The sequence below is a fragment of the Carassius auratus genome, unplaced genomic scaffold, assembly GCF_003368295.1.
Source record: "Carassius auratus strain Wakin unplaced genomic scaffold, ASM336829v1 scaf_tig00015539, whole genome shotgun sequence".
NCBI lineage: Eukaryota > Metazoa > Chordata > Actinopteri > Cypriniformes > Cyprinidae > Carassius > Carassius auratus.
Genome location: NW_020524600.1, coordinates 13,580 through 31,138, shown reverse-complemented (window position 1 = coordinate 31,138; position 17,559 = coordinate 13,580). Strand labels below are relative to the sequence as shown.

The 17,559-nt window shown below is 35.2% G+C and overlaps 1 protein-coding gene across 1 annotated transcript in view; it reads left to right on the top strand.

Annotated features, from left to right (window-relative positions):
* Positions 1–13,212, top strand: part of LOC113074867 (synaptotagmin-14-like) — a 40,191-nt gene extending 26,979 nt beyond the window's left edge. Inside the window, exons 5-9 of the mRNA XM_026247592.1 lie at positions 3,903–4,174; positions 5,898–6,347; positions 8,547–8,736; positions 9,287–9,343; positions 11,962–13,212. Of these exons, the coding sequence (XP_026103377.1) occupies positions 3,903–4,174; positions 5,898–6,347; positions 8,547–8,736; positions 9,287–9,343; positions 11,962–12,275 (1,283 nt within the window). The 3' untranslated portion in view covers positions 12,276–13,212. The remainder of the gene's footprint in view (positions 1–3,902; positions 4,175–5,897; positions 6,348–8,546; positions 8,737–9,286; positions 9,344–11,961) is intronic.
* The last annotated feature ends 4,347 nt before the right edge of the window (positions 13,213–17,559 follow it).

Here is a 17,559-nt window from a genome sequence, read left to right as displayed (position 1 = left end):
GGGTTACTCTTCATCTAAATGATGTAGATAAAAAAAATAATAAAATTAATTGATAATAAAAAATGGTAAAAAAAAAAAAAAGTAATGTTGTGACATAGTAGAACAACTTAAAATACCTGCTTTCTGTTTGAAAATATTTCAAAATGTGATGGGAAATCTGAATTTACTCCATTCTTTAGTGTCACATGATCCTCCAGAAATCATTCTAATGTGTTGATCTGAAATTCAAGAAACGTTTTATTTCAATTCTTAACTTTTCTTTTACATTTACATTTTATTATTTAGCAGATGCTTTTATCCAAAGCGACTGACCCTAAAATTTTGAACAGTAGTGTGATGTGTAAGTATGATTTGTGTATGATGTGTATGATTTGGCATCTTAGAGGACTGGCCAAAGAAGATAGAATGGAACCCAAATAAAGCCATGCTTTTCCATTACACTAGATGGCGCTGCTCAACTACTTATCTTCTGCTTAGGGATGGTTGTTTTTCACTGGAATTTTGGCATCAGAGTTTATTTTTTATTTTATTTTTAAGAACATTCAGTAACAGACACTGTAGTAAAAAAAATCTGAATTAAACCTGTTTTCAATAAAAATGGCTGTGGGTTGCTCTTTTCTGGAATGAGTGATTCTTACAGAGAGCAAAGGGTTTATTTAGATCATGAGACCAGGACAGTTCTGGAAGAACACATTTTTGTGTAAGAAGCCAGAACACGCTTTTTCTCCTTTCTTCTACACAAACACACTCCCTTCCTTCACACGCTAGTTTAACTCGCATAGCTACAGTATAAAGAAAGATGAGAAAACAGAGTAAGAGAGTTCTTGGCTGTGTTCTGCTTCTCACGGAAAAGGAAGATTAGCATGTTTTTCTGTGTTTTGGATGAAGATGATGGTCTCTGCTTTTATATCAGACAGATACAGGACTATAAGATGATTTTTGTACTTCCAGCTGCCTATTTCAGTTGTCTGCAATTTCTGCTGTAATCATTGCAGATACTCCAGTAAACAGAGAAGAGAGATTATAGAGGGCTATGAAGAGAAATAATGAAAATATGTCAAAGGGAAGGGCTGTCAGAAAGAAAAAAGCAGGAAGCTGGTGGATATGTCTCTCTGATTTCCCTCTCTGTTTCTGTGAACTGCTGTACAGAGAGACAGATAGAGCTGCATGCTTTTCTCGTGAGCTGTTTTCCTGGAGGCAAGAGAGGCTGTAGCCTCAGGCCATCTGTATAATACATGTGGAGCTAACACACACACACACACACACACATTTACATATACACTTACACACTCATAATTCTTGACTGCTCGCAAACACATAAAACACACACACAAAATCACATTCTTACTGACATTCTTATATTCATACATAACAAATGAGCTGAGTGTTTGTTAAGTTGAAAACCAAGTTAAGTGAGCCGTAAACTGTTCCTGTGGCTCAGTGGTAGAGCATTGCATTAGCAGCACAAAAGGTTGTGGGTTCAATTCCCAGTAAACACACTGGTGTAAAAAAATAAAATAAAATAATAATAATAATTGTAAAGCCAGAATGCCCTGTAAGTCAGTTTGGATAAAGGCTTCTTCTAAATGCATAAATGTAAATGTCATGTTGCTAATCGCTCAGTGAAGTCCTGATGATACTGAATTTTATAGCAATTGCATATATTCTGGTGTTCTGATCAAATTGAAACATGAGAGATGTCTGACATGAGAGCTGATCAAAACATCATTAAGATATAGGCACACTCTCTCATAAACACAGACAGAGATTTCTCTTGCGCTTGTTTATAGCCGGAGGTTGAAAAGCTGCAGTGTTTATGATCAAAGACGTCATTCAGCATTGAGACAGAAGGCAAGCGGACGTGCTCCTCCATCATCTTAATCATAGTGATGTTTCTTTCCTCCATCCTCATTAAAAGTGAATTTTGATTCCGAGTTTCCTTCTTTTGTACTGTCATATCTTAAATGTTGTGATGTAAAATGAAGAAATAATATTTCTGATTCTGCTCTATTTCTAGGTCATAAGTAAATTTGTGACATTGATCATGTGAACTTCAGATGTTCTTGCTTTCATGGAAGTACAAGATGCTCTTTGTATTGTTCTTAAATCATGCTGGAGATCATGCATCAGCAGTTGGATTTACATAATCAGCTCAAGTGCATGCTGTCACTAAAGTATTAATAATAATAATAATAATAATAATAATTTGTTAAAATAAGTGAAACTGCAAAAACTAAAAACGTTTAGGTTATAACTTAATAGTAACTTACTTTTGTTGTTGTTGTTTAATTCATAATCATTATAGTTGTTGTTTACAAATAATAACAAAAATATTTTTTGTAAAAAAAATATTATCAACATAATTTGACACTGGGAAATAGATTAATAATTGTAATAGTAATAATTTAATAATTTTCATTACAAAATTTATTGTCAGCATAATAATTTGAAAAGTTAAGCTGCAAAAACAGTTGCTGTTGTTGTTTTTGTTGTTAGTAATTGTTGTTGTTTATGAATAATAACAATAATTTGTAATTTTTTTTATTACATATTGTATTATCAGAATAATTTTAAACTGAGAAATTGATTAATAATAATAATAATAATAATAATAATGCTTTACTATCATTATTATTCTAATAACAACTATTATTATTATTATTATTATTATTATTATTATATTAAATGAGAAAGAGTGAAAAATATTATTACTGAGAACTAACATCTAGGAAGTGAGGGAGTTTAAAGAAAGTGGATAACTAATCCCCCACTTGAAAATTCACAGCAACTCTTCCCAATAGTCAAACCAGTTACCCCAGCCACACTCACACACAACAGAAGTGTGTGTGTGTGTGTGTGTGTGTGTGTGTGTGTGTGTGTGTGTGTGTGTGTGTGTGTGAGACAGAGAGAGAGAGAGAGATCTTCCTGCCCTGACCAGCAGCATGTTACTATGGCAACAGCCACTTGGTTCACTTTCACTACAGAGCAGTTTAACTTGTAGTGTGAATGCAGGTAAATCAGGCCACATTTTGCCATTCACCTCAATTTCAGAGTCTCATTAAACCACTAACAGCATTAGAATATCCCGTAATTTTCATCATTTGAAATTTTGAAATACACTGATTTGTTTAATTTAATCATACACACATGCACAGTGATTTGTAGCTCTTGGAGGACAACTGAATGATTTGTGAAGATGCAGGTGTAAGAGATGTTCTTACTAAAAGGACAGGTTTTTACACTTGAAATGAGCTTATCCCTTACGAAAGGAAAATATATTTACCAATATATTTCTTAAAATATATTGTAATATATTATTTTCCCTTTTTATTTTCTAATATTTAATATATTTAAATACATTTAATAATATATTGATGCTACATATATTATATAATATATTGCAAAATATATAAATGATTGCCGCTTTTAATATATTGCAATATATTGGAAAAAAATATAAATATATATAAGAATATATGCCTAATATATATATATATATATATATATATATATATATATATATATATATATATATATATATATAAAACATGATATTTTCCAATATATTGCAATATATTTTTGTTTCGTAAGGGATGTTACAGACCTATGAATGCCATATAACAAGTTGTACCATAAATTACAAGCCTAATAGATATTTCTGGTCTAATGCTGCAGCTTTTGTCAGAATTAGAAACCATGTCAGAATTAATTATATTGAGTTAGTGAAATTACAATATTGCTTCATTCTGCCCTTATGCAGAGTTACTTTCACTCCAGTGAATGCATTTCAATGCAAATATCATATTTGCATCACATCACACTTTTTTTTGTTTTTTCATATTGCTTGAGAACATTGTGCTAAATGGCACTAAATGCATCTCTCTCACTTTGCTCCACATCAGTAAACTGTATCCAGCGGATGAGACGGACTCCACCATTGGATGAGCTGCAGCCTCCACCCTATCAGGATGAGAATGGGTCGCCACGCATGTCATGCACACCCTCTGACCTGGACGATGCCAAATGTGACCTTTCCCAGGGGAGCGATAGCCCCAGACACAGCTATGGAAAATGTCCAAGTGAGGTCAGCGGCGCACAGGAAACGGAGAGTTTCCTTAACAAGGGCTATGAAGAAGATGTGCCCAGTGACAGCACTGCTGTACTCAGCCCAGAGGTGAGTGTTTCAGCAAAATAATCTGTATATACAAAAATTTCCTCTTTACCAGGGTTAGAAATTAACATATGTACAGTGCATTGCGAAAGTATTCATTTTTTCCACATATTGTTACATTGCTACCTTATAAAAACTGCTTTAAATTACCTTTTTTCCACATCTACAAAAAAAAAATCTGCTGCAAGGTTCATAGAAGCGTGTAGCCTCCATTATCTATAATGGACAACGTTTGGAACAACCAAAACCCTTACTAGAGCTGGCCTCCTGGTCAAACTGAGAAATTGAATGGAGAAGGGCTGTGGTTAGTGTGGTGACCAAGAACCTGTTAGTCACTCTAGATGAGCTCCATGATTAAATGTAGAGATAGGAGAAACCTACAGAAGGACAAACATTACTGCAAAACTCCACCGATCTGGGCTTTATGGCGGGTGTAGCCAAATGAAATCCTTTCCTCAGTTAAGACACATAAAAACACACTTGGAATTTGCAAAAAAAAAAAAAAAAAAGCACCTAAAGAACATTCAGACTCTGAAAGAAGATTATCTGGTCGGATGAACCTCCATTCCAAGTATCATGTTTGAAGGAAACCAGCTCTGCTCATCACCTTCAGAGTACCATCTCAAAAGTAAAGTATGCTGATAGCAGCCTTATGCTGTGGGGCTGTTTTGTATAAAAGAAAAGATCAGTGCAACAAAATATTGAGATGGCTTTAATGAAAACCCAGTCCAGAGCATTCAGGACCTCAGACTGGGCCGAAGGTTCACCTTCCAACAGGACAATGAGAGTGGCCCAGCCACAGCCTGAGCTTGAACCCAATCAAATATTCAGCATTTATTCCACATCATTCAGAAGTTTGGGTCAAATTTTTTTTTATTTTTTTTTCAGCAATGACAATGTGTGTGTGTGTGTGTGTGTGTGTGTGTGTGAGAGAGAGAGAGAGAGAGAGAGAGAGAGAGAGAGTGTGTGTGTGTGTGTGTGTTTATGTGTGTATATTCTTCTTTTTTTTGACAGATATGAGGGCATGGAATTGTGAACGGTTTTTTCAAATGATCTGTGTATTTGGAATGAACACATTTAGATGTGTAAATGGTGATTCTCTGTTCAGTGCAACAGTGATGTGGGCTAAATTCTTTGTTACAAATTAATTTTTACATCTGGCAACTGAAATATCATGTATACGAATCCTTTTTTTGTTAGCTACTGTATATTCAAAATTCCCTCAATGCATCAGTTTTAAAAGACCTTGGTCTTTATTAGTTTAGTTTACCTCTCAGTTTTTAGGGCATTGCTGTCACATGTAATTAGCTAAAGTATTTTAATGGTCTCATTACCTTGTCATCACATGCATACAAATACAGATGCATTCACTAACGCCTTCATAATTGAATATGCATGTGCTGTAGACACCTCCGAAATAATTGATATGTTTACAGCAGTGTGATGCAGCACTGAATGTACCGAGCCACATCTTCTGTCTAACTTTGACATATGAATGGTAGCAATAAAAATCCTAGCCATCAGTCATTGAAAATATCTTCATCCATCATGAAATTTGTCATAACTGTCTGTTTTTAGTATTAAAGCAGTCATATAAGAGCTCATATAAATGTAAACTCCTGCATAGGTACGATATTAATCTACTTACCATGCACTACCTCGATTGTCAGATGGTAACTGTTACTCCCTCGAAATCTCTTTCTTTTTCTGTCAATCATCTCTGTAGAATCTGTCTGCACGTGGATCGGCGGCTCAGCTTCCCAAAGGTTACGAACCTGAGCCTCTCTCTCAATATGGAACTCTCGACGTCATCTTTGACTACGATTCGTCTGACCAGCGTCTGTCTGTCACGATAACAGCGCTGACAGACATTCCTTCTCTCAAACGCACGGGTAACATCTCCTGGCAGGTGCATCTGGTGCTGCTGCCCACCAAAAAACAGAGGGCCAAAACCATCATCCAGCGTGGCCCCTGCCCCGTCTTCACAGAGACACTTTACTTCAGCCATATCGAGTCGGAGATGATCGGGAATTATGCCGTCCGGTTCCGCTTGTACAGCATCCGCAGGATGAAGAAGGTGAAGGCTCTTGGAGAGAAGGTGTTCTACCTCACCAAACTCAACCTACAGGGCAAGATGTCAGTCCCCATAATACTGGACCCCTACTGCAACATACCTGTAAGTGTGATAAAATGTAATTTCCAAAAGTTACCAGTAAACCAGTAAAAATGCTTCTTTCTAAATGTTTATATATATATATATATATATATATATATATATATATATATATATATATATATATATATATATATATATACATCTGTATACATGTATACACAAAAACAAATATTATTATATTATATTTCAAATTAAATGCAGTTAATTTTCAGTAATCAAATAGTCCTGAAAAAATGTATCATGGTTTTCAAACGTATCATAGTTTCAAATAATAATCAGGATAACTGACTGATAATATTTTTATTATGAACATTGATAAGGAGAAGAAATTACTGATTATTTGATGGATCATATGACACTGAAAACTGGAGTAATAACTAATGAAAATTCAGCTTTATATATATATACATATATATATATATATATATATATATATATATATATATTAGTGGTGGGCCGCTATCGGTGTTAACGTGCTGCGTTAACGCGAGACTTATCGGCGATAAAAAAAATATCGCCGTTAATGTATTCTCAAAGTTGGGTTGGGAGCTGGGTCTATACTAAGCAAGCTATGATGACTTTCACCTTGATATTTTATATAACCGACTGGCTGAGGCCAGCCTAAAAAGATGCTCAGGACAGTTGACGGGCCACTGCTGCACATCATCACGAAAGCTAATCTTTTTCACGTGTTGTTAAGCCTTACCGCTTGTCGATTTAAACATTAAAGCATCCAAACACAAGACGCGGAAAAGCTGAACAGAGTAGCTGGTTACTCGCGCGCTGTGTTCGGTGCGCACGAGAGAGATCGAGAGCCGCGTATCACGGACAGCGACACTGAACCGAGCTCTCTTCTGCGAAGTTCTCCTCGTAGTCCCTCCTGCACTTGAACGAACAAATACAAATCATAGTTTGAACAAATAAAAAGATGTGAAAGAGCCCAATTCAGCACCGCAGTGTTCTGGTGTATTATATTGGATGCGTTCATCGTCTTTTAAAGTGACCGTGCCTAATTTAGCTACTGGCTGCTGTAATGTTAATCCAAGAAAATGAAAATGAAAATCACTCACTGCTCTTGACTGAATTACTTTGTCGTTTTAACAGTCAAAAAAAAAAATATTCAGACAACAGATATATTTTTTGATATATATAGCAAAACTGTTATAATGTGACAAATGTTGAAGGTGTCTGAATAAATGTAGGTTTGATTGTATATTTCATTTTTACATTTTTCATTTTTCTTTTTTTACATTTAATTACTTAGTTTCTGTACCTCGACACCTACAAACTTGAAAAAAACTTAAACATTGTGTAAATAGCATAAATAAATAAAAATAAACAAACATACAAATTAAACAATTTCAAACCGGGCCCACTGGTACAACCTTCACCGGGGCCCCGCTGACCCCAGCTACGTCCCTACTCACGGCTGTTTCACACATACTCCATCTGCAGTGCGTATGCAGTCCGTGTGCGTTACATATGTGGTGCAGCACGGACTCGATGTGCTTTCACACAGGACGCGTTTGCAGTCCGGTACTCGGTACGTTAATGATCGCAGCACTGCTGCAGACGCAACGCTCCTGGAACGCAACTGGAATCCGTTAACATGGGTGCGTAAAAAAATATGCAACGCATACGCACTGCAGACGGAGTATGTGTGAAACAGGCGTACGGTTGTTTGCACCTTGTGCAATGTGGAATTAGTTTACCGCTTTTTCAAGAAGTTTGTGATGCATTTTGGAAACAGGAGATGTACATTTCTAATGCACCATCTAGCTTGATAAACCCCTTCTCAAAGACTTACTGTTTGCCATTTGAATGAGAATTTGAATGAGCCATTTTAATCTAGATTAATCTAGATGAATCTAGATTAATTTCAAGATCACAGTGAGATTAATCTAGATTAAAAAAATTAATCTATGCCCACCTCTAATATATATATATATATATATATATATATATATATATATATATATATATATATATATATATATACACACACACACACACACACACACACACACTGTGTATATTGAAGTGTGTATACAGTATATGTTTATATAGAGAGAGTACTGTATTTATATAGAGAGTGATACACACACACACACACACATATATATATATTGTAATTCTAAATATAAATAATTTTATATTTATAAAATGAAAAGTTAACCAAAGATTATGTGTGTGTCCCAGGGCAGTGACTCTCAGGCAAGCATGTCAGATGTATCGTGCAGCGAGACGGCCTCGTCGTTCCCATCTGCTGGTCAGGGGTCAGCTCCTGAGATCCTGCTGGGGCTTGTGTACAACGCCACTACAGGACGTCTCTCTGTGGAGGTCATCAAAGGAAGCCACTTTAAAAACCTGGCAGCAAATAAACCTCCCAGTGAGTCCAAAAGCTGTTTAACAAGATTGCTTTAGATAGCCATTCCCAAGCCATCAGACCAGTCTTGCGTTTCCTGTACCATCTTATATAAGGTTTGTAGGATCAAACAGTGTCATCTATCACCTTTGAGCCCAAAGGTGCTTATTCTTTTTTTCTGTGTCCATCATTTTCACCCTTCTGATAAATGACCTTCTAACCTTCCCAAAGCTTCTGTCACACTTCAGTCAAAGAGCGCAATATAAGAGCCTTCAGAAAGCACTCATAACTGCTCATAAATGCCATCATGTCACGAAATGACATTCACCCTATGGTTTCAGATAGCATTATGAAACGTGATGAAGGCTGCATGTTTCTCTTATGCATTGGCCCTTAACCTGAAGTGATGCTGCGTGCTTTATGAACACATTACATCTGACCTAATGTGATGTCATTGGACCTTCAGACCTTTTGACCTGCTCTTTTTCTCCTGCTGTTGTTTATATTCTCTCTCTTTCTCCCTGATGTCTGCCCATGCCCTCTGCTCTTGCTGTCACTCCTCTCCTGTTGTCAGACGGTTTGTTCTGTTGTCTAAAGCACTTGATAGGTGGGCAGGTGTACATAATCCGAGGTGAGTTTTCTGTGGCTACCTTTATCAACATCGGACGCCGTCCATCCATCCTTTTGTTTTCACGCTTCCTCTCTTCAATATCGATCCTTGGTGTTAGACTGGCGAACACTTCTACATGGATGCTGAAGGTTTGAGCGCAAATTAGTGTTAAACTGGATACAGAAGGAAGATTCAGAAAGAATTTGAAATATGTTATCCATTCAGTCTTCATCCATGGAGAAGGTTAAAACGCTGTTATTTTAGACGTTATGTTTGACGGTATGCTGTTGTTTTCTGTGCTCTATAGTGATGTTTGCATGCGTCCCCTAACCATGTGTCTTTTTCTTTAATGTTTGGATATTTTTTTTTATACATTTTTAGATCATTTGCTTGGATCATTTGAATATTTCCTGTCGTGTGACTGTTAGTTGCCAGAAAGATGTAGAAATCTTTTAATCTTGTTGCCATATGAGCTGTTCTTCTGTGTTTGGAGAAATTTGAGATATTTGTTTTTACAAAATATATTTTTGGAGTCCTCACTGCTTACTTATGATACTAACTAAATATATAAAAAAATAATTCTTTATACATATATATATATATATAACACAGACAGACACAAATATATTATATGTAATCATATTTTAAAATGCATAATATTTTTACAATGGCATCGTCATATTTGGGATACAAAAACTGCAAAAAGAACAATGCTGCTGTACATAAATACAGTAGATTTATCTAATCCTAGTGCAAAAAATATGAAAGTAATTGTCTATAAATAACTTTAGCAATTCAAATGACCCCGGATTTTAGGCAATGGGACATAGTGTAGACTACTAGAAGTTGATTTCTATGGCTGTGAGGGAAGTGTTTCTGAATAACTGCATCACAGAGTATAATCAGCCCTCTTAACCATTAATGAGATCCTTTCACATTCAGCTCGAGGAGCTGGAGATGATTTCCTCAATGTCAGGTATGAGTCTGTGTTCCCGTCTCTGAAATCAGCGCTTCTTTAGCTCAGCTCTTCTCTATTAGTTGGAAAAATAGAGGAGAGTGAAACATTTTCTTGAAAAAGCAGCAGGATAACTCCACAGGAAGCCCGCACTTGATGACTCGTGGAACAGAAGCGTCGCCCTGACATAAAGACACAGAGAATATCGTCGTCTGTTGTATTGTAGTGTATTCAGGCAGGCCAGCATAAAGCACGCTCAGAGGAGTTCAACTGCGCTCTGAATTAAACCCGGTGAAAGGCATCGAGCTACTGCAGTCTGCTCTGAATGCATCTGTAGAGTCACAGTTCAAAAGGTTCTGAAAGGAGAAGACAGGGGAGTGATGCGGGACTCATTTATTAATCAGTGAGCATTGATTCATGCCGAGCATTAATGCAAAAAAGAAACTGAATGGCCTATTTTCAGGCAATAAATTTCATCCTGTAATAATGAATAGAATAATCAATTGCTTGAAAGATTGAAGCATTGCCATGCTGGAACTGTAGTGTTGAAAACCTCCATGCTGGCAGAGGAACTTTACCACAATGTTATATCCTGTTACTTAATTTAACATCCTAAATTCCGACCCTAACATTTTTTTAATAGTATTATCTTTTTCTAATTTATTTCTCCCAGCTCAAAACCTATTGTTTATACTGTATTTTTAATTTTCCATTTTTCAAATGTGAATTTTTGTCTGTGTGTGTAGTTTTCCAGTAAAAAATAAATAAAAAATCCCAATTGGGTAAAAAATTATATATTATATTATATTATATTATATTATATTATATTATATTATATTATATTATATTATATTATATTATATTATATTATATTATATTATATTATATTATATTATTAGAATTTGAATATACTTTGTCCCATTTATGGAAAATTCATCTTGTACAACCATGACTTGGCCAGAACATTTACATTAAACTCACATAGCACAGTACCACAATAATAAATTACACATGACATAATACATTTAAAAGCTAGAGTCTGCCAAACAAACCTCATGTTTGCAGTTCTCTTTTATATAATTCAACAGCAGTTGGCACAAAATAATTTTTGTAGCGCTTTGATTTACTCATCAAAATCCTCAGTCACCTTCCTGAGGGTAAGATATGAAAATTCTCATATAAAAGCAATAATTTTCTTAGCTTGTCTTAAAACAGATACCTCATACATCTGAATAGGTTGTTTCGCTTCCTAACTAGCAATTTTTAAAGCAGTATGTACACGTCAAACAAGGTTCCGTTTTGATTGGACAATCAGATTTCCATACCATGCTGTAATACCATATCTTTTCCAACTCTCAAAAATAGACTGATACAACAGAAATAAAATCATCTGATTTACCCCAAATACTTTTAACATTCCCCAAAAAATAACCTCTGCTGCGGTCTTTTATAATATAATATTATATTTCTATATTTATTTTTTCTTTCTTAATAATAGACTTAATATCGAAATGTATATGAACAAAAACATTAAAAGACATTTTTAATGGAAAACAAAATCTAAATACTGATTAGAAAAAAAAAGTGCTAAGGAAAGTCATTTCAAATTTCTCATGATCAAATCAAGTTTAGTCTTTTTGACTAATTTGATCCTAAATGTTCTCTGATTGACATCCTGTTTCAGACACATACGTAAAGCTGACTCTGCTGAACTCAATGGGTCAAGAGATGTCCAAGTGCAAGACGTCCATCTGTCGAGGCCAACCCAACCCCACCTACAAGGAGACCTTTGTGTTCCAAGTAGCTCTGTTCCAGCTCTCCGATGTCACACTCATCCTGTCGGTCTACAACAAGCGCAGCATGAAACGGAAGGAGATGATTGGCTGGATCTCTCTGGGGCTGAACAGCTCTGGGGAGGAGGAGCTGACACACTGGACACAGATGAAGGAATCGAAGGGACAACAGGTGTGTCGATGGCACAGTCTTTTGGAGTCCTAGAATGTCAGCAAGTGATGGCAATGATGTGTGTTATGGCATAGGTGACAGAGAGCAGGTCATGCCCTCGAACGGCCCCAAGACAACAGAGCTGGCCCTCACTGCAGTGCATTATGAGAAACACGAGTAGTTCTGGGGATGTAATCTACTCTCCTTCCCAATGCACTGTGGGAAACGGGTTAGAGAAAATGGTGAGAACAGGGTTAGAGATGCCACACCGTTAATGGAGGAAACACTACTGAGATTTATTTAGATATTTATTTGTATATTTTGACATGATGTTTCTCTTTTGTTCATTTTAAGATTATGGGGTTATGGTGTTTAAGGCACAGTACGAGAGAAAGAAAGTGTGAGATCCAGACATGAACGAGTTCATATATCTTAGCTCAGATTATAACTTGTGTCCTAAGATTACATTACTCAGACCTACCAAAGTTGTTCAGGGGTACAATTACTGTCAGGTTGACTAGATGCCATTCTGAGGTATTTGAATGAAAACTATGTCTATGGCTGGGTTTCTCAACATGTGATTGGATTTTCTAGATTGTGTTCTTATACAGGATTTAGTTCATTCCAATGTATTATAAGAGTGCCAATCCATACTTCACCACATACAGCCTGTTATGTGTCAGTGCCCGGTTACATGAAACTCCTTAAGTGAGGGTTTCCCTGAGGGAGAAAAAATCCCTGAGGTAAGGGATTTCATTAAGAGCGTTGCAAGAAACCTCTTAACTGTCAACCTTACCTAAGTGTTTATACTAAGCGTTTCACAGTAGTTTCTGACATCAAACGGCAAAGATCTCCGCGGTTGCTATAGTTACTACCTCTAACAGTAAACAGAACATAACGAACCACAAAGTCAAACCCTTTCTTAAATCACACTTGTATTAATATATTTTTCATATGGAGAGTACAAACATAACAGAAAAAAAAAAAAAAACTGGACAGAGGACGAAAAGGCAATTATTGTTTTCATAAGTGGTTATAACAATAATAATAATATTTTCATCCTTTCATTAACCATTCATCGTCTCCAAGGGGTTATTACGATCATTAAAATACACGCCTTGGTATATCCTCCTCTTCAATTAACACTAAATCAGCCATCATATTTTGTGTTTAAGTTGACTTAAGGAAGCTGTTTTGGTCCCTTAAATTTATTAAGGTGAAATGGTCACTAAGGACTTTGTAGCAACACTTAAGGGAACACTTAGATAATTAAGGGGAAAAACTTAATAACAGCCTCAAGTTCCTTAAGGAAACCCTAGGGTTTTTTCATGCAACCCAAGTTTCACTAGGGGTACCCTTAACCTTATATCTAAGGGATTTCTTAGCTTAAGGAGTTTCAAGCAACCGGGCACAGATATTTTATTTCCTCTCATTCTGAATTTAATACTTGGATCAGAAACTCCACAATACAAATAGAAAAAAAAATTCATTCTCAATATAACATTAACAGCCAATAAGGATAGAACTTTTGTTTAAACTACATTTTCCTATAAACACCTTAATACAATAATATGTTTATAAAGCTTTATAAATATAAGAAAAACTTTATAATATAAGTATGAATTATTATTTTTAAAAAATGTATAAAAATATAAAGTATATCAATTATTTGTTTGCTTATACAATCATGTCATGACATGTTATAAAAAGGTTTTTATTTTTTTTTTCTACTGGAAACCCAGTAAAACAGAAGCACTTCCTTATTTTTTATTATATTATATTTTAACATGCATTACAGAAGAAATCTCTTAAATCCCTTTAAACGTTTAATGAAGTAATATAATGTCAATACAAAATTGGTGATAAATTAAATAATATTGTCCAAAATGTTCTATAGCACTTTTAATAAACTAATATCCTGAATTTATTATGTAAAATGTAATTTATAATGTAAAATGTATAAAGTATATAAATTACTAAATATAAATTATTTGTTGACAAATACAATAAAAATGAAACACATTAAAAACATTTGAAAATCTACTGTACATGGAAACCCTGTAAAAAAGAAGCATTTCCTTATTTTATATATATATATAATATTTCATATTATATTTTAACTATACATTATAGAAGAAATCCCTTGAATACCTTGAAATCATTTTAATAAAGTGATAGAATGTCAATACAAAATTATACAATACTGACCTGACCATAATCTTTTCACAATAAAGGCCTGTTCACACCCAGAATGATAATTATAACAATTAAACTATAAAAACTATATTAGTGTCCAAACCAACAGACTATAACATAAGTTATGTTAATGCAATGACAAATGGGATTTACCATTCCTGATGAAGAACAATGAGCACATGCATCTTCAGCTCTTACTTCGACTTTAGAGTCAAATCTGTGACTGTTTTGAATCGTGAGAACATTATGAAACCATTTTCTAATAGTTTCTAACATGGTGAAATGAAGGCTGCATTAATTTGACAGTTTATGATATGGATGTGTATTTGCCATACTTTTACACAAGACTGTTCCCTCTAATCTTTTGTATTGAATTTATTGTGCGATCCTGAATGTTGAGATTTAGTACCGGAGACTTAACACTCAGTACTGCAACACTAGAGATGTAGAATGCCAGTGTTCTGGCTGAATGTCCTGTATAGAGGACCAGTGATGAAACTATGAGGATTTTTAACTATGAGGAGTGTGTGATGGTAAGGAGGCTTTTCAGCGCTTTTGCTCTGTCTATACAAGTGTCCTGATCTCTGTGTGGTCAACCTGTGAAATCTGTCTTGAACTCGTTTCTTTCCTTTCTTGAGCGATGGTCAAACTCACTCAGTGATTGTTATGTACTGTAAATGGCACATAGATTTTGCTGATCTATTTTTGTATCTATATATCTGAGAAAATGGACCCACTTTCTTGGTAAATGTATGAAGCTCTGTGAGCAGTATGGAGTTGTAGACTTTGTTCTACTTTCACAGTTTAGTTGATATTTCGTACCATTTTCGCTTTAAAAGAAATGTTTAATTAGTGAATGTGTCACTTATTCAGTGTGCTTTTTCAAAATATCACAAGATAAATGTTGAGATAAAAAAAAAAAACCTTGTCCCTGTTACAGTCTTGCAGGTTGATAGAAACAAGTGTGAGTGTGTGAGACAAGGGTGTGTTTGTTCAGTGTGATGTTACATACTGTTATATGTATTCTTAGCTTTGCTAATGTCGTCATTTCAGGTGATGATACTGTATATGAATTTGTTTTACTCCCCTCCTTAAAAGAGAGAAAAGTCAGGTATGGCAAGTAGCTGGACTCTTTGAGCTAGTATGTTTTGTAAGACCAGAATTAAGCACATTTTTAGGGCACATGGAGTCATGAAACACATCTTGTGAAAGAGTCTCGGACTGTGATGGTCCTCAGAGAGTCACAACTGGACAATATCTCCCTTACAGACCACGTCCCACGAAACGCACAGCTGGGCTGAGCTTTCCCTCTCACGCTGGGTCTGGGAGATGTTCTCAGTTTCTTCTTGGCAAACGGAGTAAACAGTCTCGAAATGGTATTTTAACATTCTGTCAACTTTTAAGCCTGAGAAAATGCCACAGCTGTCAAAATTACAATGACATAATACAGCACAATGTTGAAATGTAGGATGTTAAATGCATTATGACTAGAAAACAGCTGTGTCACAAACTGACGCAGAGAGGCTGTTATGTCTTACTCGTGACAGTTTTATTAGGGGCTTGGTGCACTGTTGCCTCATGCAGATATGACTTCCAAATGATTTTCCCACTATAAATGAGAATCTCAAATACAGTAAATCAGTTAAATAGGTTGGTTACATGGCTCTGCCAGTCTGCAGTCCCTCAGACTCAAGCTTTCCAGTAGATTCTGACCAGTCCATCTTTAAAGGGATAGTTCACCTTTAGATTTAACATTTAGTTGTCAAGTTACTCATGCTCATATTGTTCTAACCCTGTATTATTTCATGAAACTCATATTTAGATGTTGGGCAGAATGTCCAAGCTGCACTTGAACACATAAAGCATGCTCCAAGACTTCTAAGTCTTCTGAAACTATGTTATAGTTTGTATGAAACAGACCCAAATTCATTGTTCAGTGATAAACACAGCTCATTATGTCTAAAAGTGCATTGTTTTATTACATGAATACAAGCACAAATAAGGGTTCTGATTGAGGGGGAAGATGATTAGTAAATACTGGTTTAAATCATGGCCTGTTCTGAACACAGGCCTACTTCAAGAGTCCGTTCGATTTTTGTTTTTGTAAGAAGTCTCTTATGCTCATCAATGCTGCCAAGTTTTGATCAAACAAATGGAATACAGTGAAAAAACTTAAATTGTGAAATATTTTTGCCATTTAAAATATATTTCTGAGATGGCAAAGCTGGATTTTCAGCACACTCCAGTCGTCAGTGTCACATAAACCTTTAGAAATAATTTTAATATGCTGATTTGCTGCTCAGAAACATTAATTATTATTATCAATGCTGAAAACAATTGTGCTGCTTAATGTTTTGTTGCTAATGATTTTTAAGTCTAAAAAAAGAACAGCATTTCATTGAATTATATTTTTTTTGTAACAATTTAAAAAATATTTGTTTTAATGTTTAATAAGTTTAATGCAATCCCAATCTTTTGCAAAAATATATGTCTTTATAAGACTTGGAATATAGCATACATATGGAATAATAAATTCACTGTTTGTATAATGTTTAAAGGGATACTCCACCCCAAAAAGTTAATTTTGTAATTAATCACTTACCCCCATGTCATTCCAAACCCATCAAAGCTTTGTTCATCTTCGGAACATAATTTAAGATATTTTGAAAGAAAACCATGAGGTTTGAGACTGTCTCATTGACTGCCAAGTACATTACACTGTCAGGGTCCAGAAAACTATTAAAAGCATCGTCAGAATAGTCCATCTGCCATCAGTAGTTCAACCGTAACATTATGAAGCGACGAGAATACTTTTTGTAAGCAAAGAAAACTAAAATAACGAGGATGCGCTGTTTTCTTTCAAATCAAAGCTAAATTCACATAGAAACAGAGCATCTTTGTGGTGCGACTGACACAGAAGAACGTAGGCAGTTTGAGTGATGTGGAGAGACATGGAGGAGACTGTTGACAAAGAAATTGTTGAATAAAGTCATAATTTTAGTTTTCTTCACTTACAAAAAGTATTCTCGTTGCTTCATAATGTTACGGTTGAACCACTGATGGCAGACGGACTATTCTGATGATGTCTTTCATACTTTTCTGGACCTTAACAGTGTAATTTACTTGGCAGTCTATGGGACAG